At 50.0% G+C, this 27472-nt stretch overlaps 2 protein-coding genes across 4 annotated transcripts in view; one reads left to right on the forward strand and one right to left on the reverse strand.

Moving 5' to 3' along the window:
- The first annotated feature begins 783 nt into the window (after positions 1–783).
- LOC103730030 (neuronal acetylcholine receptor subunit alpha-2-like) lies at positions 784–3068 on the forward strand. Its single transcript, XM_008828169.2, has 2 exons — positions 784–1794; positions 2943–3068. Exons 1-2 carry the CDS (start codon positions 808–810, stop codon positions 3066–3068), a joined length of 1113 nt encoding a protein of 370 aa, XP_008826391.2. The 5' UTR covers positions 784–807.
- A 3084-nt stretch (positions 3069–6152) lies between these two features.
- Ptk2b (protein tyrosine kinase 2 beta) overlaps positions 6153–27472 on the reverse strand; it is a 137144-nt gene continuing 115824 nt past the window's right edge. For 2 of the 3 annotated variants that reach the window (XM_008828146.3, XM_029561142.1), the window contains exons 14-31: positions 26923–26973; positions 26400–26497; positions 25522–25606; positions 25126–25226; positions 24759–24874; positions 23588–23688; positions 23354–23443; positions 22363–22567; positions 20527–20635; positions 19129–19194; positions 16899–17024; positions 12800–12946; positions 12615–12650; positions 12032–12056; positions 10674–10720; positions 9868–10005; positions 9548–9628; positions 6153–7179 (exon numbers count right to left, since the gene is read on the reverse strand). In XM_008828146.3, coding sequence (XP_008826368.1) covers positions 6964–7179; positions 9548–9628; positions 9868–10005; positions 10674–10720; positions 12032–12056; positions 12615–12650; positions 12800–12946; positions 16899–17024; positions 19129–19194; positions 20527–20635; positions 22363–22567; positions 23354–23443; positions 23588–23688; positions 24759–24874; positions 25126–25226; positions 25522–25606; positions 26400–26497; positions 26923–26973 — 1838 coding nt within the window. In that variant the 3' untranslated portion in view covers positions 6153–6963. The remainder of the gene's footprint in view (positions 7180–9547; positions 9629–9867; positions 10006–10673; positions 10721–12031; positions 12057–12614; positions 12651–12799; positions 12947–16898; positions 17025–19128; positions 19195–20526; positions 20636–22362; positions 22568–23353; positions 23444–23587; positions 23689–24758; positions 24875–25125; positions 25227–25521; positions 25607–26399; positions 26498–26922; positions 26974–27472) is intronic. The other variant, XM_008828147.3, reaches the window with a different exon arrangement.

A 27472-nucleotide genomic window follows, 5' to 3' on the forward strand; every position in this document is an offset into this window, starting at 1 on the left:
GTATATTGTTTACACAAAATATCACACTAAAAGCAAAGTGGAAAAAGAAAGACTACTAAAAATGAGCTGGCAATAGATTTACTGACAGGCAATGAAACCCAAAGATTGTCTTTAAGGGGAATAAAAGTGTGACAAAGTATATACAGCATGTTCTTTTTAAAATTTACATTAAATATGGGGCAGGAGAGATGACTCAGTGGTTAAGAATGCTGAATGTTCTTGCCGAAGACCCAGGTTCAAATCCCAGCACCCACACAGCAACTAACAACTGTCTGTAACTCTCGTTCCAGGGAATCTGACACATTCTCTGGGCGTTGCAGGCCTGTGGTACACTTACACACATATAGATTAAACACTCATACACATAAAAATAAATTAAATTCTTTTTAAATATTTATTTTTATTCTATGTATATGAGTGTATTGCCTGCATGTATGTAAGTGCACCTGTGTCATGCAATGCCCACAGCAGTCAGAAGAGGCATTGGATCCCCTGGAACTGGAGTTACTGATAGTTGTTAGCTGCCATGTGGGTGCTGGGAGCTAAACTCGGGTCCTCTACAGAGTAGTTAGTGCTCTTAACTGCTAAGCCATCTCTCCAGCCCCTAAATTCTTACTTTTGCAGTTAAAACTATGGTATTTGAAAAGGCAGGAGAGATTCACACACTTACTGAAATGTGCCACTTCACCAGTCACAGCTGGCCTTGTTTACGGGGTGCCCTGCTGCCACTTTCCTGGAGGAGGCGGTGTGCAGGGCCCCACCTCCTCTCCTCTCCCCAGTGCAGATGGGGAGTTTGCAGTGACCCACATGACCAAGGCCCACCTCTTCTTCACGGGTACCGTGCACTGGGTGCCCCCGGCCATCTACAAAAGTTCCTGCAGCATCGACGTCACCTTCTTCCCCTTCGACCAGCAGAACTGTAAGATGAAGTTCGGCTCCTGGACTTACGACAAGGCCAAGATCGACCTGGAGCAGATGGAACAGATGGTAGACCTGAAGGACTACTGGGAGAGTGGAGAGTGGGCCATCGTCAACGCCACGGGCACCTACAACAGCAAGAAATACGACTGCTGTGCAGAGATCTACCCCGACGTCACCTACTACTTCGTCATCCGCCGGCTGCCTCTCTTCTACACCATCAACCTCATCATCCCGTGCGTGCTCATCTCCTGCCTCACCGTGCTGGTCTTCTACCTGCCCTCTGAGTGCGGTGAGAAGATCACGCTGTGCATCTCCGTGTTGCTGTCCCTCACCGTCTTCCTCCTGCTCATCACTGAGATCATCCCGTCCACCTCGCTGGTCATCCCACTCATCGGCGAGTACCTGCTCTTCACCATGATCTTCGTCACCCTGTCCATCGTCATCACGGTCTTTGTGCTCAATGTGCACCACCGCTCCCCCAGCACCCACAACATGCCCCACTGGGTACGGGTGGCCCTGCTAGGCCATGTGCCCCGGTGGCTGCTGATGAACAGGCCCCTGCCTCCCATGGAGATCCATGACCCCCAAGCTCCAAAGCTTAGTCCTACTTATCACTGGCTAGAGACCAATATGGATGCTGAAGAGAGGGATGAGGCAGAGGAGGCAGAAAAGAGATGTGTGTGCATAGGCCTCCCAGCCCCTTCCATGGGTGTCCTCCATGGCCATGACTGTCTGCACCTGGAAGCCTCAGGGCCCAAGATCATGGCACCATCGGGGGAGAATGAGATCTTGCTGTCACCTCAGATCCGGAAAGCACTGGAAGGTGTGCACTATATTGCAGACCACCTGAGGTCTGAGGATGCTGACTCTTCGGTGAGTTGGGCTGAGGGAGGGGACCTTTTCCTGGGTGACTCTGCTAGCTTAGCCCGGAACAGTCTCATCCCAGAGCATCACCTCAGGTAACCTCTTCCCTCAATCATCCCAAGGTTTCTGGACTCAACTATGAGAAAGGACATTTGGCTGACAGTTCTTTGAACACTTCCCAGCAGGTACCAGAATACCACAGGGCTCTCATACCACTCAGTCTGACTGGGAGACAACAAACTAAGAATGAGCCAAGAAGGAAAAGCTCAAATGCTGGTCTATCTCTATCTTGGCCTCCTCTGGCCAAACTTTCTCACAAGGAGAAAGACTGCTTCCTTAGATGCAGAGACCCGGTGCAAACACATCATCCCACCACTACAAACACACAAACACACACACACACACACGCACACACACACACACACACACACACACACGCACGCATGCACACACGCACGCACGCACACCCTGTGCTGGAGGGACTCCGCTCCTCCTTGCTGTGGACTGTGAGCATTTTATGGTCTTTCCTAGCCATGAACAAACCCTGTAGTTTCTCAGCTGTACCAGGGTGAGTCCCCTCTCCAGCCCTGAGGACAGTATTTAGTGTTCAGAACCTTCATATCCCCTTATCAGCCTAGGGAAGACTGATGTTATTACTGGGTAATCTTGTTCAACAGATCAGAACATTAATCATTACTTTAGGAACATCTTAGAATTTAGATCCCCTGGCCTGGGCTGTACGCTGAAGCACTATAAAGCCTTAGCCCCACCCACTTCACCTGGCCTGGACCACATCCGCCCTCACCAGCCTCTTTAACTGCTGAGTGTTGCATTTGAATCATCCTGACTGGAAAGGACCATGCCCCTGTGTGGTCCTAGCACTGTATCATGTCCCTCTGGCCTCCTGAGCCTGGGACCATACAGAAAGCTCTGAGTGATATGGAGGAAGGGACAGGATGGATCCCCCCAGGGAAGACGAGTCATTTTAGCTAACCCTGTGTCTCCTTCCATTCATCTCTGTGAGCCTGGGCTACCTTGGCTCTTAGTAGGCTGGTGACTGCTGTGCTTGGGGTCTTCCCTCAGAGGCTGGTGTGGGGGAGATACTATCTCTTCCTGAGGCCTGTCTCCTGTCACTGTGAACCTGCTTCTGCCCGCAGGTGAAAGAAGACTGGAAGTATGTGGCTATGGTTGTCGACCGGATATTCCTCTGGCTGTTCATCATTGTCTGCTTCCTGGGGACTGTTGGGCTCTTCCTTCCCCCATTCCTAGCTGGGACGATCTGACTCCAGTTCCTTGCATTGGCTCCAAGGTGCCCTTGACAACCATCTTCTGACCTTTTTTAATTGGGGCCACTGTCCAGAGTGTCTTTTGGGGTCAATACCGTCTGCTTCTGGTGGTTCTACGGAGTCCCCAAACTGGTCCAGTCATCGCATCTCTTTTGGAACAGTTCATTGTGATGATATTGTGCCACATGATGAGACTACTGAACATGACACCTGTTGTTTAAAGAGCTGGAGAAGTTGAAGGAATTAACTCTGCAGGTTTACGATGTGGTGTTGACATGAGACAAAGAAGACCCAGGAGCGCGCACCTGTAACCCCAGCACATGGAGGCTGAGGCAGGCAGGTCTCTGTGAGAACGAGGCCAGCCTGGACTACATAGCAAGTTCCAGGCTAGCTGGGATTTACATAGCAAGTTCCAGGCCAGCTGGGATTACAGGGAGACCCTGTCCCAGAAAAACAGAAAACAAACAAAAAAAGATCCTGAAGGAGCAACAGGAAGCTTAAGGGACAGAAGGGTCAACAAGGGACGGGGAGAAAGTCAGGACAGGGTGAAACAGAACTGCCCCAAAGATGGGCAGGACAACGGGAAGGTGCCTCATGTGGAAGAGCTCTGAACACCACTTTGGATTGAGAAATGAGCTCCAGAGCACAGCCCTGTGGTGGGAGGCTGCAAAGGCACGCTGGGGTATCTAAACCAGGCCAAGGAAGAAGTTCGGAGTCTCTCTGCACCCCTCTTTGAGCTGTGAGGGGAAATAGCAGAGTCAGATGAGGCCACTTCCAGAGCAGTGGGGCACACCGTGGGGTCCAGATTCATGGTGGATACGTGGGGCAGAGGAGTGATGCATAGCTGGGTACAGGTGCCTGGACTATTATCCTTCTAGAAACATCTTCAACCCTGAAGGAATCCCCTTAGCACCATACCTCCCTATTTCTTGCTGCAAAGTGGCCCAGCAATTGCTAGCAGAGATCAAGGCCACCCCCAAACCAGCAGTGGATAAAATAGGAAAGCAAAGCCCAATTAATGTTGCCCTAGCTGGTTGGGTACCACTCCCGTCTTTCACAGGTCCCTGATCCCCTGATTCCCTGCTCTGTCAGCATGCTTTACAAAGGAGGTAAGATCTTTGCTTCAAGTCTTTCTTTTTTGGTCTTTTTGAGACAGGGTCTCCCTATAGCCCCAAGCTGTCCTGGAACTCACTATATATAGACCAGGCTGGCCTCGAACTCACAAAGATCCACCTGCGTCTGCCTCCCAAGTGCTGGGATTAAAGGCGTGCGCCACCATGCCGGGCTGCTTCCAGTCTTTTTTTAAAAACTATTTTATTTATTATTTTTATTTTGTGTTATGCATGTAGAGCCTACGTGTAGGTTAAGTGCACCCGTGTCATGCAATGCTCACAGAGGACAGAAGACTGTCTGATCCCCTGAAACTGGAGTTGCCAACAGTTGTTAGCCGCCATGTGGGTGCTGGGGTTCGAACCCGGGTCTTCTGCAAAAACAACCAATGTTCTTAACTTCTGAGCCATCTCTCCAGGCCCTGGTTCAAGCTTTTATAATTGTGTACTTCTTTGTTTGTTGCTTGTTTGGCAGGGTCTCCCTAGTTCCATCCTGCCTGGAACTCACTATGTAGACCAAGCTGACCCCGATCTCACAGAGATCTGCTTGCCTCTACCTCCGGAGGCACACACCACCATGCCCAGTGTTCAGTTGTGTAGTTTTTTTTTTAAGGTTAATGATTAATTTTTACTTCCTTCAACATATATAGCACTTTCTAGCACCATGAAAACTAGTTAGTAGAGATGAAGCTTTGAAGTCACCAACTTGATTTTTTGCCTGGTCTTTTCCATGATGTATGTAGTGTCTTCAGCAACAGGGTCTGATCATAGAGTTTTGGTGAGTACTTCTTAAGGGCAGAGTCTGTGCTTTTATTTTTCTCTTGTGCCTATCACCTAGCACAGTGCTGGGCATTTGGGTTTGTTGGTTGTTTGGTTTTTTTTGTAGACCCAGCTGACCTGGAACTCTCTATGTAGACCAGGCTGGCTTAGATCTCACAGAGATTGGCCTGCCTCTGCCTCCTGAGTGCTGGGACCAAAGGTGTGTGCCACCATGCTGGGCTCCAGAGGTCAGCACTTGGAACATTAATTCTGAATGATAGAAGAGAACATTCTAGACTGCTTTGGGCCTCAAGACAGCTGCATAACATCAAGGTCTCAGGAAGGTTTCCTCCCAGCCCTGCCCTTCCCATCTTTCCCAGAGCCTCATTGTGCAACTGAACTGTTCTGTTCTAAGACCCTTCATTGCATGGGAGCCCAGAGGACTGGGCCTCTCAGAGTGCTGCCCAGACCCTGGGAGGCCAGACTTCAGCAGCTAACAGCAAAGGGCAACGGGATGGCTAGTCAATACACTGACCAAAGCAGGAGGCAGACCAGAGTAAGCATCGGGTGTCACTCTCATTTGGAACCCACCCATTGCTTCTTGACAGACCTAGGCGAAACCTGCTTACCAGGGATCCCACCCCAGGCCTTGCTCCCACTTCTCCTGAGACCCCACTCAGCAGCTACTTTGGATCTCAGCCCCTCCCTCCTGTGAATGCAGCCTGCAGCCTCTCCTCCCCTCACCTCCCTGCTGTGATTTCCTGATAGGGTGGGATGTTCAGCCTGTTGTCCACATCACCCATGCCCATCCACCTTGCATGTGAGAGAAATAATGAAGTAAAGCTAAGATTGCCATTCTCAACGGTGATGTCCCTCCAGGCTAGCCACCTCAGCGACTTCGGCATCCACCAGGCTCCTTCAAAGGCCAGGTGGTTTGGGGGACAGTCAGAAGAGGAGTGTCCCATGGAGGGGCACTACTCTGGTCCTTGTGGAAAGCTGCCCTTGGGTCAGGTGACTACCGCCCTCATGGGGAAAAGGGCATGAGCTCAGACCTGGCCCCACATAAATGTTACCACACATTCTTCATTCTCATCTGCCTCAGTCAGCCTTTGATCTGTTCCCACTGGGACACAATGGAGTCTTTCAGGGCCGTGTTTCCAAGTCAGCTTTCTCCCACAAAGGGCAGATCAAACAAAGAACGCAAACAAACCACAAAGCAAATGGTAATGATTTTAATTGAACCACAAGTCAGATAGAAAGAAGGTAAAAGAATGTTCTCCACAATCATGTGAGAAAGTAAAGGGTCAGAGGAGATGAGGGAGGAGAGAGCTTAAGAAAAGAGGGGAGAAGGGGAGAGGGAAAGGGTGAGGAGGAGTGCAGGAAGTCTCAGATGTGGCTCAACATCCGGTTCTGGCCTACGACTCTCTGCCTCTTCCCCATGACCCTCAGTTTGATAATAGCACAGAGCCCTGAGCCTGGATTCTCAATTAGCTTGTTCCTGGACTATGGCCCATGGCTGTCCAGACTCAACTCACATTAAATAAATTCCAATATACACTGTACAAGAGAGCCAGGTCCAGCCCTTCTGTCACCAGCCTCCCTCCAAACAAAGCCCCTCTCTGACCCCCCTGTACCAGGGGTCCTCCAAGGGCCGAAGAGGAAGGAGAAGGGGTAGGCTGGCTCTCCAACGTCCATGCAGAAAGCCACCTCAGCAGTTAGGAGTACTGCCACTGTGATCCCAATGAGGCCCCAGCACCCAGGCTGGGGTAAGGGGGAGTGGCTGGCAGCAAACACCCCCTTATGAACTATGTCACCCCACCCTGTGTCCATGCCCAGAATCCCCTCTGTCCAGGTGCAGCCTGAGCAGCACAGTCTGGGGTGGCGCGGGGAGGGGGGTCGTGCGAGTGGTGAAGGAAGGACTCCCCTCGGCCTTTCCCAGAAGACCACATGACCAAAGGCAAGGCAGGAAAGGTAGACCACGACAGGTGGGGGTGGAAGACGCAGGCAGGAGGCCCCACCCTAGGTCACTCAGCAGGTGGGTGGGCCAGATTGGCCAGAACCTTGGCCTGGTCCACAGCATCTAGCAGGTTCTTGGCGTCCACGGCCAGGGTGTGGGAGGCCGTGAGCATCTGCCGCTTGCACTCCTCACTCAGGGAGGTCACCGCGTTCTGCTGGGCCAGCCGCATCTTGTTGATGAGCTCTGCCAGGTCTTTGTTGAGCAGTTTCTGGGTCCCCTCAATCTGGTGGGTAAGCACATAGGAGAGGCTGAATGAGTGAAGGGTGGGGAAGGCTCATTTCCTGAGGGTGAACTGCTCCCAAGCCTGGGCTGAATCCAGCCCTCTACAGGCTGGAACTGATCTACACGGAGTAAGGCAGCAGACTCGTAGATCCTAATCAGCCATGCACCAGCCTTGCCCAACTGAGCCTGACAGCACCTTTCTTTATTGTAGCATCCCTGCACACTGGTCAGAGTCCACTACATCCACCTATGTGGTGGCTAAACTTGATCGTCAACCTGATGGGCTTTAGAGTCACCATGGAAACAAACTTCTGGGCATGCCTGCCTGTGAGGGAGTGTCTGGATTAGGTTAACTGAGGTGGGAAGACCCACCCTAAATGTGGGTGGCACCATTTCATGAGCCACCACTGGACTGAATAAAAAGGAGAAAGCAGTTGAGAGCACTGGCTACTCTTGCAGAGGACCTGGGTTCAAATCCCAGCATCCACATGGTGGCTAACAACCATCTATAACTCCAGTTCCAGGGGTCTTTGACACCATCTTCTGACCTCCAAGGGCATTGCACCACACAGGCACACAACATATATGTAGGCAATATACTCATACACATAAAAAAAGGAGAAAGGGAGCTGGGCAGCAGAATTCACCACTTTCTACTTCTTGGTTGTGGATGCAGTATCAACAGCTCCTGCCTCCTCCCTCTACCACATCTTCCCTGCCATGATGGACTCCACCTTGAAACTATCACTTAAATAAACCCTTCCTTACTTAAGTTGTTTTCCTATAGCAACAACAAAAGTAACTAATATGCGTTTGGCTGTCTACTGTCAAATCAAGATATCAGACCCCCATATTTATTTTTTTAACTATTCTATTCCCAGTGCTCAGCGTGGCACTAGAAATACCTGTTAGACGAGATGATGAGTGAATAAATAAATCGTAACTGAATAGTCACACCAAGTCCTCTTATCAGACCTGCACTAGGACATTCACCCTGTAAGCTAGCCAGGTCTTCAGGAGCCATCTCAGCCTTCTGGTGGTACCTGCCCAGCTGGGGCTCCTCAGAGGACTACTGATGTCACCCAGAGGGAGGCCAGTTCTGCCTCTGTCCTGTCTTGCCTTGCCTTGAGCAGCCACAGATAGTGGGGGCCACGTTTGACCACTGGAAGGTAAGGTGTCAGAGTGCTTCCTTTTCCAGACAAGTGACTGATCGACGTCCCATGGCTATGAGAGCATAAGAGTGTCAGCTCTGCATGTTCATTCGCTTACAGCGCTGGAGGTCAGGTGCCTGATATGAGTCACACAGGGGGCTAAAGTCAAGACGTCAAAAGGGCCGGGTGCCTTCCAGAGGGCCTGGGGAGAGTTCTTTACCTTTTCCAGTTCTGGGCTGTGCCTTCCTCAGCTTGCGGCTCCTTCCAGCAGAGACACTTGTGTCTTCAGCAGCTTTCTTCCTATGCCCGTCTCTCTGATTCTGATCCCCCGACACTTGCCCACTTCAGTATAACCTATCCAGCTTGGGACCCTTAGCTTTATCAGTTCAGCAAAGTTCTCTCACCATGTACTCTGTGTGTGGGTCACGTCTTTTGGGACATTACTCTGCCTACCACAGGCACCATTTCAACAGAGCACTGGGACTCCCATTTGACTTTGGTGAGAGTTTATTTCAGTGACATATTCACCTTAACCTGAGCACAGAGGGTAACCAGGTAAGGGATAGTAGGAGGGGGAAAAGAAAGGCATACTGGACAGCGACAGTGGTCAGCCTGACATACCTGGGAAGAAGGAGCCTCAATCAAGGCATTTCTACCATCTGGTTGGCCTTTGGCGTTTTCTTGATCTTTGAATGATGTGGGAGGACTTAGCCCACTGTGGATGGTGCCCCCCCCATGCAGGTGGTCCTGGGTTATATAATAAAGCAGGCTGGGCCCAAGCCAGAGGAGCAAGCCAGTAAGCAGTGTTCCTCCATGGTCTGCACTTGAATTCCTGCCTCCAAGTTCCTGCCTTGGCTTCCCTTGGGACATGTAAACCAAATAAATCCTCTCCTAAGTTGGTTTTGGTCAGTGTTTTATCACAGCAAGAGAACGCTAACTAGGACAGAAGGTGAGCCCACCCTTGCACACACTCATTCATTGTGATTATCTAAGATCTAGACGAAGAATTTCGCCCCACAGACTGGTCAGATCCCAGGGCTGGCTCAGTTCTTTGGTGTCTGGTGGTACCCACTAAGACACTCTCTAGAGCAATCTGCTGGGAACCGTGTGGGCAGAAATGAGGCTGCCCCGGTGGCCCCAGTGAGGCTCTGATGGGAAATACAGCTAGGGAGAGTGGAGAGTGACAGATGGAACGAGGCATGGAATGAGGATGCTCACCTCTGTCCTAGAGGATGATGGCAGGGAGGGCAAGAGATCGTCCACACTCCCGATGAGCTTCCGCAGGTTCAGGCCCACATTCTAAGACAGCAAGAGTGAGGCAGCTGTTACCACTCACCTTTAGAGACAGTCAGGATCTCCCAGGAATGCACACCAGGATGGCATTTGCCCTTTGAGGCTGCCTGGGACTGAACTCCCTAGGGTCCCCTTGTTTCCCTGGGGTCTGCTGGGCTGGCCAAGGAGAGGGGTACAGTGCTTTTCCTTCTAGGTTAGGCTGTGCAACCCCTACCTCCCCAACCTGCTCCCACCCTCTCAGTCACCTTCACCACCACCACGTAGCCCTCAGGGGGCAACTGGCTGAGCTCGTTCTTGAGTTCCAGCACAGCCTGCACCAGCGCCATGACATTGAAGTATACTGGGTCGTCGGTCCTGTCCAAGTTGGCTGTGGGTTGAATGGACTGAAAGGGGAGGGACAGATGGCCAGTGATTCATGGGGAGCCAGGAGGAGCCCTCCACCACTGTCACTCATTTCTGGGAAAGCACTGTAGTCATCAACTCAGCCACCAGGCCAAGGGGTAAAGGTAACAGGGCCATGTTCCAGCAGTACAGCTCTCCCTTCCAGTGCTGGCGTCATGGCTCTTTGACTGGGGAACCCTAACAGAATACTGGAGTGTTAACAAAAAATATTGGTGTGACACCAGCCAAGGGCAAACCATCATCTGGCCTTGGTGGTCCAGGTTATCTCAAATTTTCTCAGGTGAGTCTCGTGGGGATCACCTGATATTGAGACTCACGGTTCCAGAGCCAAGAAGACAGTGGAGCGTAGGATGCTAGAAACTGGGAGAGCTCTTCTTGGCTGCCTCCTGATCCCAGGCTAAGCCAATGAACTTCCCCCCAGGTCGGGCAGCAGACGACAGGAGACAGGATGGGCTCTTCTCCCACTTTGTCACAAATTAGCTACGAAGCCTTAGGCAAGGCTCACCCCCATCTCTGGGCTTCATTTCTACAGTGATGACATAGGACTGGATTCTTTCAGAGGGCCTCTGAGGGTTTCAAAGTCCATGGTCTTCCGTAGTTGTAACCCCAACTTAAATTCATCCCCAGCTTCCATGGATCCAATACATACCTGTGCACCCAGCCGTGGTGGCTTCTGTGGGGGCCCCGTGAACTCAGCTACAACAGAAAGGACAGAGTTGGTGAGGGCCCAGCACCCAGGCTTTTCCTTTCTACTGATAACCAAGCCAACTCCCTTCCTCCACCACCAGGAGACCCCAAAAATGTGATAACCAAATTCCAAGAAGAGAGCCAGGGAAACAATATCCTGGTTTCTCTAATTTCCCAGAAGCCAGTAACCAGATCTGTGGTCCACGGCATACAAAGAAAAATATCAATGCAGGGATGCCTGAGCAGTGTGTGTGTGTGGAACACCGAGCCCTGGCTTCCTCCTGGATGGAAACAGCCCTGAGGAGCAACAGTGTTGGCATGGACCATCCACGGGAAGGAAACCCACTCTCTGCATGTGGCACGATCTGTGGAACCCGCCCTGGGGCAGGGGAAGCTCAGGGGTGGACTTTTAGGAACTGTGATGGTTTGTGACACTACTGTCTCTACTTGGATGAGCAATGGCACAACCTGGGAGAGCCGCTGTAAGAGAACACAATGTGCAAGTCAGTGTGCTTGCGTCTGCCCTCCCCACCACCAAGGAGCGCTGTCACCCAAAGCAGCTGGCTCCTTCTACTTCCCGTCTCAGTTTTCATCTGGAGGATGACCTCATGAGCTCAGAAGGGACCTCGGAACCCAGACCACCTAGACTCTAATCTAAGCTGAGCTAATTAGTGGTTGGATGATATTGAACAAGCCACTTCATTATCTTGTGCCTCTATTTCATCTGTGAAATGGAGGTAAATTGTACTTGCCCCAGGCGTTGGTCCAATGTGAAGTGAATTAACATTTGTAAGTGACATAGGGCTGTGCCTGACTGTGCTAAGATGTTTGAGATTTCTGTCATCCTCATTTTTATTGTTATTACTACTACTACTATTAGCCACCACTGCAGCCCCACCCCTCAGAAGCAGAGGCTTTGTCTCTTTCACCCTTCTGGCCTGGAGAAGACCAGTAGTGACTAGGTAGGTAGAGACCTGACAAAGAGACTCCCGTGTGATGTGTGGAAAATAGAAAAGGAGAGACAATTCCCAACTTGTTTGAAGAAAAGCAGATGGGAGATAAAAGAAGAGGAGGCCCAAGTCGTGGGCAACTCCAAGAGAGGACAAAGAGGAGAAGGTAGCAGGAGGGTGGGGGGCTGGGAGGAGCAGAGGGGGAGGCTCCATCCAGAGCCCATCCAGAGCATATTCAGGATGAAACAAGGCGGATGGTGGTTTACAACCACAGACAACATTGGTGCTCCTTGCAGGGCAGTGAGCAAGGATGAGGGCCCCCACATGCCCTAGACAGAAACTTTCCCCAAGGAGGGGCAGAAACACTCACTGTAGCCAGCCTCTTTCTCTGGGGTCTGCAAGAAAGGGAAGGAAAAAGAAGAGTCAGGCCTGTGGCTTTGATGATCACCCTGTTCCCCTCCCTGTCCAGCCTCCTGCGGGTTTAGAGACTACAGCCATGGGGGAGGGGTCTGAGAGTTCATGACCACGAGTGACCTATCGAGGGGTCCAAGGCTGTACCAAGCATGTGGGTCCCGGGGTTAGAGAGATGGCTTAGCAGTTAAGAGCACTGGCTACTTTTGTAGAGGATTTGGGTTCAATTTCCAGCAACCACACGGCAGCTAACAACCATCTGTAATTCCAGTTCCAGAAGATCCAGTGCCCTCTTCTGGCCTCCGCAGGCATTGCATCACATGGGTGCACAGCCATACATGCAGACAAAACACTCATACACATACAATAAACATAAATAAAGATTTTGGAAAAAAGACGTGAGGCCCATGTACTTTCAGAAGAGAAGCATGGTGTCAGCATAAAGGGCAGAGATAGGCAAGCCCAGGGGGTTGGCACAGGGCTCTGGGAACAAGACCTTTGCTGGCCTGGACTCTCCTGAGAGGCCTTTCCTGGTGACTTACCAATGGGGATTTGTCATTCATGTAAACCATGGGGTCCTGCAGAGAAGACCAAAGCAAAGGACTTAGGGTTCTGGAGCAGATGGGAGGTAAGGGGAGAGGAGGCCCGAAGAAGTGGGCATGCATGACAAGCATTCAGCACAGTGAGTGGTGGTGGTGGGGCCTCCCCCAGCCCCGTGCAGGCTCACCAAGCATCTTTCCTCCCGTCTCAGCCACTGGGAATCTTCGGCCATCTGCTTCTGCTGCTTGTCCAGGATCTGCCGCATCTTGATCTTCTCAGCCTCCCATAGCTGCTGGGCCTCCTCTCGGCTGCTGGGGCGGATGAAGTCCTCCTCCTGCAAGGACAACAGCCGCAGTGAGTCCTGTCCTCAGTCCCCGAGCAGGCACGGACTCCTGAAGAGCCCCAGGGGAGCCAGCCCTTGGCTCTGCCCCCACTCTCTTATCCAACCACAGCCACAGATGCAGACGGTTACGATCCGGTGTCAGCCCCACGCGCATGCTCAGGGGCAATGGGATTCCAGGCCCCAGAGCACAGCTTCTCATGCACTGACATTTTATTTCCAACTGACCATCCCAATGATTTTTTTCCTATTTGTGATGGTTGCTGACATTTCATAGATAGATCAGAAAAATCAAGGCCAGTGTTTTTCTTCACCTAAGCACCATGGTGGAAGCTTTGAGGGGCAGTGGGGCTATCCTGAGCTCCAGGGGTACAGCACTGTTTGTGCCCATCAGTTATGCCTGTCTATTAAAACACACTCTTTGTTAAGACAGCTCGAGTGATAAAACTGAAGATTAAAAGAAATGAATGAGCTAAGAGATTAGATGAAACATGAAACTTCAAGTATAGCTCTGTAGATAAATGCTTTATGGTGGTTTGCATGAGAAATGTCCCTCAGAGGCTCATGTATTTGAACATTTGGTCCCCAGTTTGGGGAGGTTTTGGACATGGAGGCTTTAGGATATGGAGGCTTGCTGGAAGAACTACGTCCCTGGGGGTAGGTTTTGAGAGTTTATAGCCTCTTCCACTTCCTGGTCCCTCTATTTCCTGTGTGCAGTTGAGATGTGACCTCTGAGCTTCCGGGTCCTGCTGCCAGCCTTCCCCACTGTTATGGACATCTCTCTCCCTGGGACTGTAAGCTCTTCTGTAAGTGGCTTTTGGCCATGGCGTTTTCGCATAGTGCCAGGAAATGTAACTAATACTTCAGCTAGCCCTAGCTCTGGTCTTCACTCACCTGCAAGGCTTTGGAGCCATCATAGTCAGGGTGGAGAGATGCATGCCAATGTTTTCCCATCTCCCCTCTATCTTTCCAGGTGTCATTGGCATAATTATGTGCCCAGTCCCTCCAAAGGACTCTGCCTTTTATCTACTGTGCATGACTCCCTTGGCCTCTTAGATCTACTGGAGGACGAAGGCTATGGGAGCCCTCTTGATTATGCAAAGCCTTTGCCAGTGACAGGGTCCTTCTGTGATGTGAACACAAGCAGTTCCTGTTACAGCCTGACTGTGGCCCCTGAGGTTCATGTGTTGGAACTTAATTTCCAATGCAACAGTGTTGAGAGGTGTGTATGAGGTGCCAAGATCACAGGGGCTCTGACTTCATGAATGAGTTAATGCCATTCACACAGGTGTAGGTTAGTTAGTACAGGAACAGCTTGCCTCCCTGACCTCACCTTGTGCTACTTCTGCCATATTAGGACACAGAAGGAAGGCCCTCACCAGGCAGCCCTCACCATGGACTTTGCACCCTCTAGAACTGTAAGTAATACGCTTCCATTCATTATAAACCATCCAGTCTCAAGTATCTTGTTATAGCAACACAAGATGAGTAAACATAGTTCTTTTCTTTTGAAGTGGATTGTTTACAAGTCACTTAAAGAGAATGCTTTAAAAATTCATATAAAGGTGAGGCATGGGGATGCACACCTTTAAATCTCAGCATTCTAAAAGCAGAGGCAGGTGGAGCTCTGTGAGTTTGAGGCCAGCCTGATCTATATAGTGAGTTTCAGGCTAGCCAGGGCTCCATAGTGAGATCCTGTCTTTAAAAAACAAAAACAAAAACAAAAAACAAAAAACAAAACAACAAAACCCCTGTATATTCCTGTAGCAAGGCCTCTGAAGGGGGTCCCCACTAAACACTGTAAGACAGCTTGAGTGTTACAATATGGTTTTAAAATAGTTACATCAGGGCACTTTGCCTAGCTCATTGCCATTCAGTTACCAATGTTGCTTCCTTACAACATTCCTCATTCAGTAACTATTTGTTAAGCTGATGCTATGTGGAAGCATGGGGCTTGTGCTGGGAGAACAGTGATTTTTAAAAACACAATGTTCCTGTTTTCATAGGGCCAAATAAGTAACAGCTAGATCAAATTTTTTTAAGCACTCCTACCATGACACCATCCACCATGGTGTGAAGGAGTCAGAGATGCTCAGTGGGGCCCAGAGCAAGTGCTAGGCTCATGTTCCTGGAGCTCCAACACTGAGCTAAATATGCCTCTTTTCTGGGTGAAGTACCAGCCTTTGGTATTTTATTATAGAAACACAAAATGGACTTCTTCCCCATTCTTCAAGGCCCAGCTGGGGGGGGCGGGGACAGCTGGTGAGAGCGATGCAGGCGAGTATGCACCCGACTATAAGGGTCTTGGAAGCAGAGCCACCTGGTTCCTCTTTCAACACCCAGAACAGTGCCCTGCAAGTCCCATGAGTACAGCCCTCTATTTTGAACTTCATTATGGAATCATGAGGTCCTCAGGGAGGAAGATGGCTGCCAACCTACTGTGCGGCACTTCACTGACTCCCAGATGAGCCACACTGCAGAGAAAACCACTTTTGCCATTTCTGAACCTGTTAGTTGCTTTCAGATGTTTCACAGGGGCTCTCCTGTCCCTTGTTGGCATTCCAGGAAGAGACTCTGTTTCGTGTCTATACCACAAGAATGGAATTTATATTTTTAATTTTAAATTATTTAAAGAAATGTTCATTATGTTCTTTCAGGCAGATTTTCCTTATGCCAGTCACTCCTAAATCCCTGACACAAAAGGTCTGCACAGTCTGTCTTTATGGAACTGAGCAGAGTCCTGGCAGTAAAGCAAGGTTCACACAATGGCAGCTCTGCCCTTCCCAGGCACTCAGCAGCCTCTTTCCAAAAGAACACAGATTTAAATAAAGGTCCCTGAAACTTAATTAATTATGAATAAAGAGTCCAGGGCAGGAGGGCGGCGAACACTGCCTAAATTATAGTACCAGCTTAAAACTATGGTTTGATTACCATTAAGCACATGTAAAGATAGAAATTGGTTAAATTGATGTATGAGAGAAAAATGGAGTGAGTTTGGAGAAATTTAATTTCATAACAGATCTTGCTGCCTTGGAGTTCTAAATTATGCTCATTTGAAAATTTTACTAAAATTTTAAGAATAACAGCACAGAAGTGTACCAACATAATTGCCTACATTTCCCAAATGTATTGTGATAAACATGTTTTTTTCTCCACAAAAAGCTTTGGATTTATGTATCCTGAGTCTGAAATATCATGTACATACAGAGAATGAAACCTAAAATGTAAGGGTTTCAGTCTGCTTCATAACTTGGTATAGTAAAATATATCAAGTGTTCTTGACAACTGATCACAAGGGAGCAGTTGTGGTTGTTGGGAATGGACATCTACTCAGAATCAAGACAGAAGACATGAATGTCTCATCCATGAAGTCTTGAGAGCCTCACCAGCCAGTGGTGATAAAGAGATTTGGGGGGAGGTAACTTGGCCCCTCTCCCGCTGGCCTGTGAGCTCATACCCAAACCAGCTCGTTCCCACCCAGCAACACCTTTTACAAAAGCGCAGGAGAAGCAACCACAGGGACACTTCTCCAGGGATAGATTTAGCAACCAAAGCAATCAATCATGAAGGCAGCACGGGGCGGAACCTCAGGATCCTTTATTTCGAAGCAGCACCAGGCCTGGCTGTGCTCTGCCCACAAGCCTCCGTAGTACCAGGGAGCACCTGATTCCCAGGACTCGGGAAAGGGACAGATTCTTCCATCCTTGGTCACAGCACCAGGACGGACAAGGGCAGGTCCTATCCAGCTGTGTCCACAGGAACAGAACCCAGCTTCCAATGTGTTTGTAAAAGGAAGAGGGCCACAGAGACCCTCAGAGGCCTGACTGACACATGGAAACATTGATCACTTCCTGAGGCTCAGGATGTGGGACTCGCATGTCCCAGGCCTCCTCCCTCCAGCAGCCCTCTGGGAAAGGCTGGGACCCAGCATGCAGAGCCCTCTTACCCGCATGCTGTGGCGCTTGAAGACATTGTGCCGGTGGAGAGGTGGGGTGTGCAGCGAGTTAACGGGAGATGGATACTCCATAGGGCTAGTGAGCGTAGGAGAGCTGGCACACAGACCCTCTGGGACCTATTCAGAAGAAGCACAGAAGCACAAGGCACAGGGACAAGGCGAGAGGGGGGACAACAGGCTGCCGCACACAGGAGCACAAAGAAACGACTTGTGGGCACCGCAGGGATGCAGACTTGCTCCCTCGGGGCTGATAAAGGGAACGTGGCATATCCCTGGTCCTGCTGGAGAGACATGGCAGAGCAGGGCAGCCACTCATTTACTGAACACTCCTTCCCCATGATGCTCTGCTCATGTGAGGGGGCCGAAAGGCTGCTGATCCCCTGAGACCAAGCGTCCTCCCTTTAGAAAAGGGTATGTTTCATAGTTCTGATACAAATTGAGATGCGGTTAGCCTGCAGTTAAATAAATGCAGTCATACACACAGAGTCATGGCTCAGCATCCTGGTGGTGTGGTTTCAGGGCCCCCTGTGAATATCAGTCCCTTGTATAAAATGGTGTTATATTTGTATATAACCTACATATATCTGGTGCATTTTAAATCATCCCTAGATTACTTACAATATCTAACACAATACAAATATTACATAAATAAGTGAAACAATATATTGTTTGCAGAATAATGATGAGAAAAATCTGTACATAGTCCATACAGATTCCCCCCCCCATTTTCCATTCCTTCTTGGTTTAATCTACAGGTAGAACCCAGGAACAGGGAAGTCTTTTTCTCTCCCCCTTGTGTGTACATAATTATTTTGATTAAAAACATCATTTTTTTTTCTTTTTCCATTTTTGTGTGTATGTGTGTTGTGTGTGCACATGCATGTTTTGCATGTACATGTGTGCATGCACACATGGGTGTGGAGGCCCTGGGTTGATGTCAGGAACCATCCTCTGTCACTCTCCTACCTTATTCACTAAGGCAGGGTTTCTCAATCAAACTCAGAGCTCGCCCATATTGCCTGTCTCCTTAGGCAGCTTGCTCTGCGGATCGCCTGTCTCTCTCTTCCTAGGTTGGAATCATAGCAAGCCACTGTGCCCCCCTGGCATTTGCATAGATTCTGGGGATTTGAACTTCCATCTTCAAGCTTGAGCAGCAAGCACTTTAACCACTGATCCATCCCTCCAGTCCCCAAAGTGTATCATTATTTTAAATATTTCATTTTAAATGTTTTTCACGTGTGTGTGTGTGTGTGTGTGTGTGTGTGTGTGTGTGTGTGTGTGTATGTTAGTCATATGGCAGAGGACAACTCATGGGAGTTGGTTCTCTCCTTCTACTCTGAGGATTCAAGGGATCAAATCTGGATTATCAGGCTTGGTGGCAAGCGCCTCTACAGCTGAGCCATCTTACCAGCCTAAACATTTCTTTTTTAAATACATTGTTTTCACCTTCTGAATCAAGACATTCTCTTCACACAAAGAGGATTTATCTATTCATCCTTAGTTTGGCTTATTTTTGACAAAGAGCCATCTCCTTGATAAGGGATTAATGGTTATAAGGCACAGCCTCCCTGTGTAGAGCCACCAAGAAAGCTAACATTGGTGCTATTGATGGAGATGCTCCATTTTCAAATGGCAACTCTGTGCCAGGGGCTGTAGGAAAAGGAAAGGCAGGAGGCTGGGCCAACTGTCACCTAGATGCAAGAGAGCGACACAGGGCAGGGTATTTGGAGTTACAGGCTACAGCCTTGGGGAGATTCAAGGCTGGCGATGATGGATGCAGACAGCTCACATGGACTCCTGCTTTCTTTTCTCTGGCCACCTAGATCCTGGCGAGAGCCTCTGCAGGGAGCCCTGGGGTGGGACTCAGGTCTGTGCGACCCTCAACTGTCACCAGCTCCCGTCTCAGAAGACTCTGTCCAGGGTAGGAGGTCAGGGAAGTCAGGGAAGCCAGGGACACAGGAAGGCAGCTGTAGGCAGACACAGGAAGCAGCAGACACTGCAGACAGCTGGACTGGGCTGCAGGGGGAGCTTCTGGAAGAATTAAATTGCTATTCTTTTGCTCTAAATTTGAATTCTGTCCTGGGTACCAAAGAAGGTCCAAACTGGGCATTTCCATTCCCTAAGCAGGTACTGTTGCTGCTCCCCAAAGGTGCAGCCATTGCAATTCAGGAAGGGACCTTGAGGAGGGATGGAGCTGACCTCCATCTGATTACACATTTACCTGGAACTGCAGCTTAGGAGCCAGCAGGTTGGTCTGAGGAGGGGGTCTATACTTGGGCCGGCTGGGCTAGAAAGAAAACACAGGGCTCTGTCAGTCTGACTCTCCCTGTCAGTAAACAGGACACACCAGGGGAACTATCAGGTCAGAGGCAGTTCTGTTTGTTCATAATAGAGACATGGGGACAAAATTATCATTGAAATCATTTTGCAGTCGCACATTGAGTGCTAGTTACATGCTAAGTGATGAGATGGGACAGGAGCAACACATGCAAGAGAGATGAGAAAAGGCCTTGGACCAGATTGGGTATTGCTATGATCTCAACACTTGAGCCCACTCTGCCAGCTCTGTTCATATGCTGATATCCTACCTCTCAATGTGCCAGTTTTATGAGGCAGGACCTTTGAGGGGGGATTAGAGTTAGGTGAGGCCATCAGGGTGGGGCCCCTTGAGGGGATTAGTGTCCTGATGTGATTAAGACCAGAGACTAGTGAGTTTCTCTCATTTTTTCTCTCTCTCTGCTGGGTTAAGAGCAAGCAGGAGGCCATCTGAGAGCTAGGAGGGGTCCTATGATGGTTAACGTTGATTGACATGACAGGATCTGTGGAGAGAAGATCTCCTCTGAATGTGGGGACACCATTCCATGGGCTGGAGCTCTGGACTGCCTAAAAAGAGAAAGCAAGCTGAGCCCCAGCATGCATCTCTCTGCTCCCTGACTGCAGATTCAACATGACCAGCTACTTCAGACTCCTACTGCCATGACTTCCCCACCATGACAAACGGTACCTTCCAACTGTGAGCCATAATAAACCCTTCTTTAAGCTGCTTTTGTCAGGTGCTGTGGCACAGTGATGAGAAAAGCAGCTTCCACGGGTCCTTTCCAGATGCTAAATCTGCTTGGTTCTGGGTCTTGGACTTCTAGGCTCCGGATGGTGAAGGATGGGTGTCTGTTGTTTAAACCATCATCTGGCTGTGGTATTTTGTTTTGGCTGCTCTAGCTAATATAGGCTTGGTTTCTGGAAATCCGACCACTTGGTTGGGCAATGAGGTCCTGGTTCCTGAGCTTAGAGCTGCCATTGCAGGCATAGACAGAGAGCCTGGCCCTCAGGGGCTCGGGATACCCCCCTTTCTTGTCATAATGGGTATCCAATTCACCTTAGGAAGCCCCAGAAGGCAAGTACATAGGCAGTCTTAAAAGACGGTTCTTTAGGCTGTGTGCTAGCCTCAGATTCCTCTTGCTGAATCACCAAGGAATAAGGGTCAATGGATGGTTGGGAGTTGGGTTCCAGAGATGAGAGGGAATTGTATAAAAGCAGCCTAGTTACATTGTGAGAGGGCAGTGTGCCACAAAAGGACATGACTCTGCTATGATCCATGAGACCAAGTCCAGGCTTAGCTTACCTTGGGTGGGGGTTCCTGGAAGGCAGTGGGCTCCAATATTTTGGGGGGACGGTAGCGAGCATTCCTCTCTTGCTCTATGGCAATATCCCTTTCCATCTGATAAATGTCACTGCGGAGGAATTAGGTCAGATAAGGAGAGAAATAAAGTCAAAGGTTCCACTCTGCCTCACTGAAGCCAGGGAGGGCCTGAATGAGAGCCCCAGATCCCATTTCCAACTTCCCTGCAGAGTGACCTGGGTGACCCCTCTGAGACAAATTGGGATACAGATCCCTCACCGAGGCTTGGGAGAGTCAGAGGAAAGGAGCCAAATGGAGAAGTCCTTGGAGGGCCAGACCCAGCCCAACAGACAGCAGAAACTGGCTGCAGCCACACCTCCCATGCCTACCACGCTCCTGTACCAGCAGTTAGCAGGTCATCCCCACCTGGGCCTTCTTAGCATCTCCCTTGAGGCTCCCATCAGCCCTTTATTATTATTATTATTTGTGCTGAATCTGATCTTGAACTCATGAGCCAACTGTCTGTACCTTCCAAGTTTTGAGATTACAGGCATATGCTACCACATCTGGATTTTCTAGCCCTCAAGTAAGACTGCTAAAACAGACAGTATAGCCCAATGGTAAAGAACTATCCTAACATGCAAATGGGTTTGATGTCCAGAACATACATACACATAAAATTACCAACATGTTACTACAGTGCTTATAAGTCACAGTGTCTAAGCTCATCAAGCAAGTTTCCCTAAAGCAGAAGTCAGCAACACCTGCCCTCCCACCTATTTTTGTATGGTTTCAAATTAATAGTGGTTACCACATTTTTTTATGATTGAAATTTTTAAAAAATGTGTAACGTGAAAATCCTGCCAAGTTCAAGTTTCAGCATACGCGATGGAACTTTATCGAATGCCGCCAGCCTGCTCCTTTACTATTGCCTCTGGCTGTCTCCACACTGCGAAGGCAGAGATGAGGAGTTGTGACAGCGACTTAACCTAGACTGCCAAAGCCCCACATATGTACTATCTGAATCCTTAACTGAAGTTTGCTGATCCCTACCCTAAAGGAAGCCAAAAAAAAGTCAGACCACTCTTGAATAGCAAGCAGGTCACCCATGAAGCTGGGAGACCCTGAATCCCTAAAATAGACAGTGACCTTCTGGCATCAGCAGGGAACTGAGAATGATCTGAGCCTCAGGCTCCTGGTCCCCTAAACAGAACAGGCAGGTGACCTCTGGGGCTCAGTCTTGATAATATGTCAAAGACACTCCAAAAAGTTTCTCCATAATGGGGAAGGAACATTAAATGGGGAAAGGGGGCAGGAAAGGTCATGGTCATGTGCCTCGAACTCTACAAAGCACAGGCACACCTTCCCAGCATGAGCTATGAGCAAGGCTCAGCACTAGGTGCTGGGATATCTGAGTGAACAGGCTTCACCTCATCTCTGGTGTCTGATAATGAACTTGGTCCCATCATTCTGTTCTCTAGCAGATGAGCTCAGGTGAGCAAGGCTTCCCTGGACCACTTCATCTCTGAGCTCATATCTGACAGTGAACTTGGGTCTCAAATTTCTGTCCTCCAACAGTGTCTGGTACCTTCTACACTTCTACCATGGAAGGATGGGGCTTCTTCTGTGTGGTGGTCAGAAGGGAACTCTAGTCTACCTGTCACTATTGGCATCAAGCCACGAACTTTGAACTTGAACTCTTCTGTCTGCCAAGGGGGAATAAGGATATCTGCAGCACAAGGCTAGATACACTGCCAACATCTGATGTTGAGGTAGACCTCTTGGAGCTGCAGGGAAGAAAGATTTATCTTCTACCCATAGCTCCCCCTGTATGCTTACCTGAGACTGCACACAAGCTCTGTGAAGCGGGGCCGGTCACTGGGGTCATAGTCCCAGCAGCGAGTCATGAGTGTGTAGAGGACGGGAGGACAGAGGTCGGGCTTGGGCAGCCTGTCTCCTTTTTCCAACACCCCGATGACATCCTTGTTTTCCAGCCAGAAGAAAGGCTGCTTCCCAAAGCTGAGGATCTCCCACATGCACACAGCTGAAAGCAGAGGGGCCGGACTCAGGGGAAGGACCAGCTTGTCCTCCCCAGGGATGACTGCGGCCATTGATGCTTGATCCCAGCCAAAGGAGGAGTACCCTAGTTGTCTCACCCCAGCTCATTCTCCCTTGAGGTCTGGCCCATCACAATGTTCTGCCCAGGGCATCAATAGCCTCTACCTGTAGTATATGAACACAGTCTGCTCCCTAGACCCTCAACATGGAGCTATTCAGGTTTTGTGGGATCAGGAGGTGGCTGTCATTCCAATCATCAGAACCTTCTCATGGGAGGGAGGGAAGCCCATGTCCAAATGCTGGAGTTACAAGCCTAGTGTTAACACTTGTTGCCTGTGTGATCATGGACAAGCTCCCGAATCATCTGAGCCTGTTTCCTTAGCTGGAAAACGGGAGTAATAATGACATTTTCTGGAACCAGCTGCAGAAGCATCAGCGAGTCATGTGCAGGGCAGCGTGTCCATCCATACCTAGGAAGGACTTCTCTTTCCCTCTACCTTTCTTCAAAAGAAGCCACTCAGCTTTCTTTGAGGACTCCTGCGCAGTCTCAAGATGACTGCTGCAGCAGAGGCTTGTAACAAGAGACTTTTTCAAGGCTGGCTCTTGGCCCATGTCCCTGAACCCTGTTACTGACTTCCCACCTCTGGGACTTCTCAGTGCCCCTGGGACTTGGGAGGCACAAGTCAGACCCTTGCTCTCTGTGCTGTCCTGCTGTCCGGGCCACAGACATGAGAATCAGCACATTTCCAGGCGCTCCTTAATCACCACTCACCAAACATCCAGACGTCACTGGCTGTCGTGAAGCGGCGGAAATTGATGGACTCAGGCGACATCCATTTGATGGGAAGACGAGTCACAGAGGCTTTGGGTGGATAAAGATGTTTGTAGGGATTATTCAAATACCTACTTTCCAGAGACCCCTGGCCTAGGCTCCTCAGACTTGAAGCTTCCTTTCTCTGGGATTTTGGATTCAACAAACTCTAGTGGTAACCAGGAAGCCCCTCACCTTTGTAATAATCCTCATCCTCAATGTACCGAGAAAGGCCAAAATCCCCCAGCTTCACACACTCAGGGGAGGCCACCAGGATATTCCGGACGGCGATATCCCTGTAAAAAAGACCGAAGATCAGCACGAGGTACCATCTCATGAGAGACCTGGTATAGATAAAGAGAGCCAGGCCCTGGCCTAAAGGAACATCTGAACAGGTTACTGAGAGAAAGAGGGCTCTACCTGGCAATATAATTCCTGAACTGAGCATCTGCCTCTCCTTGAAGAACACCACTGGCTTGGGCCACCTGTGTTCTTGGTTTCACCACCAACCCCAAACTAGTGCCCACCCACTTCTCAAAGGTCATGTGGTTCTCGGCTATTTGTTTCCACTGTTGAAAAGATGCGTTCCAAAGCATGCAGCTTCAAAGAAACAGGAAACAAATCTACCAGTGCAAGACTAAGTGTAACTCACGGTTGAATCTCATGCTAGAATGTGGCCTTTCCAAGCAAAAGGATTCTTGTCTATTTTGATCATGGCTTTGCCCCATATTCTAGAACATTTGCTGGTACTTAGTAGGAGCTCCACTGGGCTCACTGGATGAATAAGGGAGTATACGCTTGGATCTCCTACACGGTTTTGGTCTCCTACACAGACTCGGGCTCAAGGCCACACAGACAATGTCAGTGTCGAGGTGAGAAGCACAGTGTGGACTCCAGGGGGATCATGCTCTCAAATGAGTGAGAAGGGGGAGAGTGGGGAGGAGCCAGCTCTACTGGCACAGGAAAGGTGGTTGGTGGTTCTGGGATACTGGAGAAGCAGGGTGGAGTGTAAAAGACTCTAGGATGTTCTGGATACTTCTCTAACCTAGTTCCTTCTTCCTGGGTCATGTGCCACCCAGTCGACAAGGTAGAGAAGATGGAGGTCTGAACACAATGGCAGCGCTCTCCTGGTACTCACCAGGACTGAGCAGAAGGCACTAAGTCACAGACAGACCTGACTTTGGAGTTTCTATCAGTATCACAGGACATTTTAAGTTTCTAGGTGAGGACATCTTGCAGAGGATGCTTGGGTGCTGAGGGCTCTAAGTTGCCAGGCACAGCCAAGGCTAGGTTCTAGCTCTAGTTCACATCACTCCTCCACATACACTTCAGCCTTCTCAGGGCCTGGCCTCCACCCTGTTCCTACCTGTGCACACAGTTGATGCTCTCCAGATAAGCCATGGCTTTGCATATCTGCAGAGAGTACAGGACCAGAGTGGGTACCTTCAGGGAGTTCTTGTTTCGCTCCAGGTAGTGGCCCAGCTGCAGGAGGAGGAACACAGAATCAAGAACTAGTCATTCTGCCCTAGCGTGGCATCAGTGGCTAAGCTATGAGCAGATACAAATCCCTCCCTTCCTTTGGGAGCAAACTCAAAGATGGCAAGATGATTTGGCAATTTTCTCTACCCAACAGCTGAATACAGAAGGCAGAAATCTAAAAAAGGTCTCTGGATGTCCTGCTCAACTTGCGGCCCAGCTGTCACAAAGGGTCCTCATCTGCCACCTCTGCTTACCTCCCCAAAGGGATACAGTTCCATGACAATCCACGTGGGCTCCTCCTCAATGATGCCAATCAGCTTCACTATGTGTGGGTGGTCGAGATTCTTCATGATCACTGTAGGGGAAAGAGGAAGGCTGAGCAATTCAAAGGTCACGTGGAAATTGGTTTGTTTCGAGATCGAACAGGGCCTCAGCTTGCTAGGCAAGTGCTTTACCACCAAGCTGCTCCCCAGCCCCAGTTATACAAGAGAAATGCAGTTTGCTGCCCAGCTGGGAAAAATGGGGCAAGAAACCATTCTTTAACGAGGAGTCCCATTACTACTGCTCACATCCCCCTTCCTGGGCTCCTGACCCCTTCTCATCTCTGAGGGCTCCGGCATCTCAAGGGTCCCTCCCCAAGGGACGCCTACCTGCCTCGCTCATAAACTTCTCTTTGTTGTCCAGGGTACAGTCTTTCTTGCAGGTCTTGACAGCCACATTGATTTTCTCCCCTTTCTGCAACAGAAGTGTGTGTTTATGGACCCTAGTGCTTTCCGAAAGAAACTGTCCCTTTCCTGGTCTCAGCGTGGACATCCCAGAGACCTGGCCACGCCCAAGAGAAGGCGAATGGCCTGGCCCTTCTGAGACACCTAACCCCCCACTTCTGCTATTTATCCCTTCTTTTGCTCTCCTCTTTCCCTTTCTTCCAGATCAGGATGTGGTAGAACTCTAAAGGGCTTCAGAGACCAGATAACTTCAGCCCTGTGTCCAGACAAGGATGCTGAGAACAGAGTCACATGATCTGCCCAAAGCCAGTGGATTTGTGGCAGAACATACACACACAGCCTCCAGCAGAGGTGAGTTGGGCTTCAGTCTCTGTCTTGTTAGGTTTTAAACTGTGCTGCCCTTGTCCTTGGGCTCTTCCCATCCCAGTCTGCTAGAAGGACAGAAGCCTAAGGAAGGCTGGCCCACCCTTCACTGACCTGAAGACCAGCTTTCACTGGCTCAGCTTGGGCCTTGCTCTTCCTCATCCTGCAACTGTATCTTACTCCACTCCCTGCCCCTGGAATTCTCCTGCCAAGCCTCAGAGACCCTTTTCCAGGTCCCACTATAGTTCCACCTCTAGTACACTGGTTCCCCCTCTCCAGAATGATTCTCGACCCCATCACTCCCTGAGTGTTTCAGAAATAGTCCCGGGCCATGTAGAGGGAGATCCACCATGCCACAGCAGCTGCCTCTGCCCAGCTCCTACCTCACCCTGCAGACGGGACAAAGGGGAGAGTCAGTCAGGGGAGAGTCAGTGACTTACATGATTTGTGTAGACCCCTTCGTAGACCTCCCCGAAGAAGCCTTCACCAAGAATACGATTAAGAACCACATCCTCACGAGCAACACCGTACTGTGGACCTGCAGAGATGGAGCAATCATATCCCAGAGTCCAGCTGGCCTCCCCCAGGGAATCTGAGTGTGCACGGGGAGCAAAGCCCTCTGGACAATACCACAGCCAAGATCCAGGAGCTAGGTTAGGATAGGATCTAGGTTGTTCCATTGTCTCACATCCAGGGAAGAGTTATCACCCTGTCCCTGGGTCCTGGGTCCTAGGTCTACAATCTTAAGGTCACTACAGAGCTGCACAGGCTCATAAAAAGAACATGACCCCAACTTTCAAACCAAGGGTGCCAAAGGTTTTCTGTGCATGAGCACATGCTGAAGAAGACGAAGAAAGGACAGAAAGGTCCTCTGTGGCACCTCAGGAGTCCTCACAATGTCACCACCCAGGGCCCTGACTGTAGTCACCCCCAGTGGAGTAATCTGCTGCCTCAAGGACCTACCTCCTGGCCTTCGCAGGGTCTCGTCAGGAATCTCTGCATAGATGTCTGACTCTGCAATGACAGAAAGGGGCTCAGCCTGTGTCAGGCGTCTTTATTGGGCATGGCCAGGAATCAGGCTGTGGCTCTACATGGAGCCCAGGACAGTCAAAGGAGTGAGTGGGGGATGAGGGTGTTCTGGGGAGGGCCAGCTTCTGTCCCAGGCTTCAGGGGAGCCACAGAGCTGAGGGAGCCATGGCTTCAAATAACACCTGTTACCCATTTAGCACCATTATGAACCAAATGCTCAGATGTCACTAAATCCATACGCTGCAGCTCTACCCTATGATATGGTGGTTGCTACAAGTTTTTTGAGATGTGACTAGGGTTAGGTGAGAAGGGAAGCCCTGGCATAGGAGTAATGCTTTTATAAGAAGGAGAGCTGGGCGTGGTGGTGCACGCCTTTAATCCCAGCACTCGGGAGGAAGAGGCAGGCGGATCTCTGGGAGTTTGAGGCCAGTCTGGTCTCCATAGCGAATCCAGGCCAGCTAGGGCTACAGGGAGACCCTGTCTC

This window comes from Nannospalax galili, unplaced genomic scaffold (assembly GCF_000622305.1).
Source record: "Nannospalax galili isolate Female #2095 unplaced genomic scaffold, S.galili_v1.0 scaffold612, whole genome shotgun sequence".
NCBI classification, from domain to species: Eukaryota; Metazoa; Chordata; class Mammalia; order Rodentia; family Spalacidae; genus Nannospalax; species Nannospalax galili.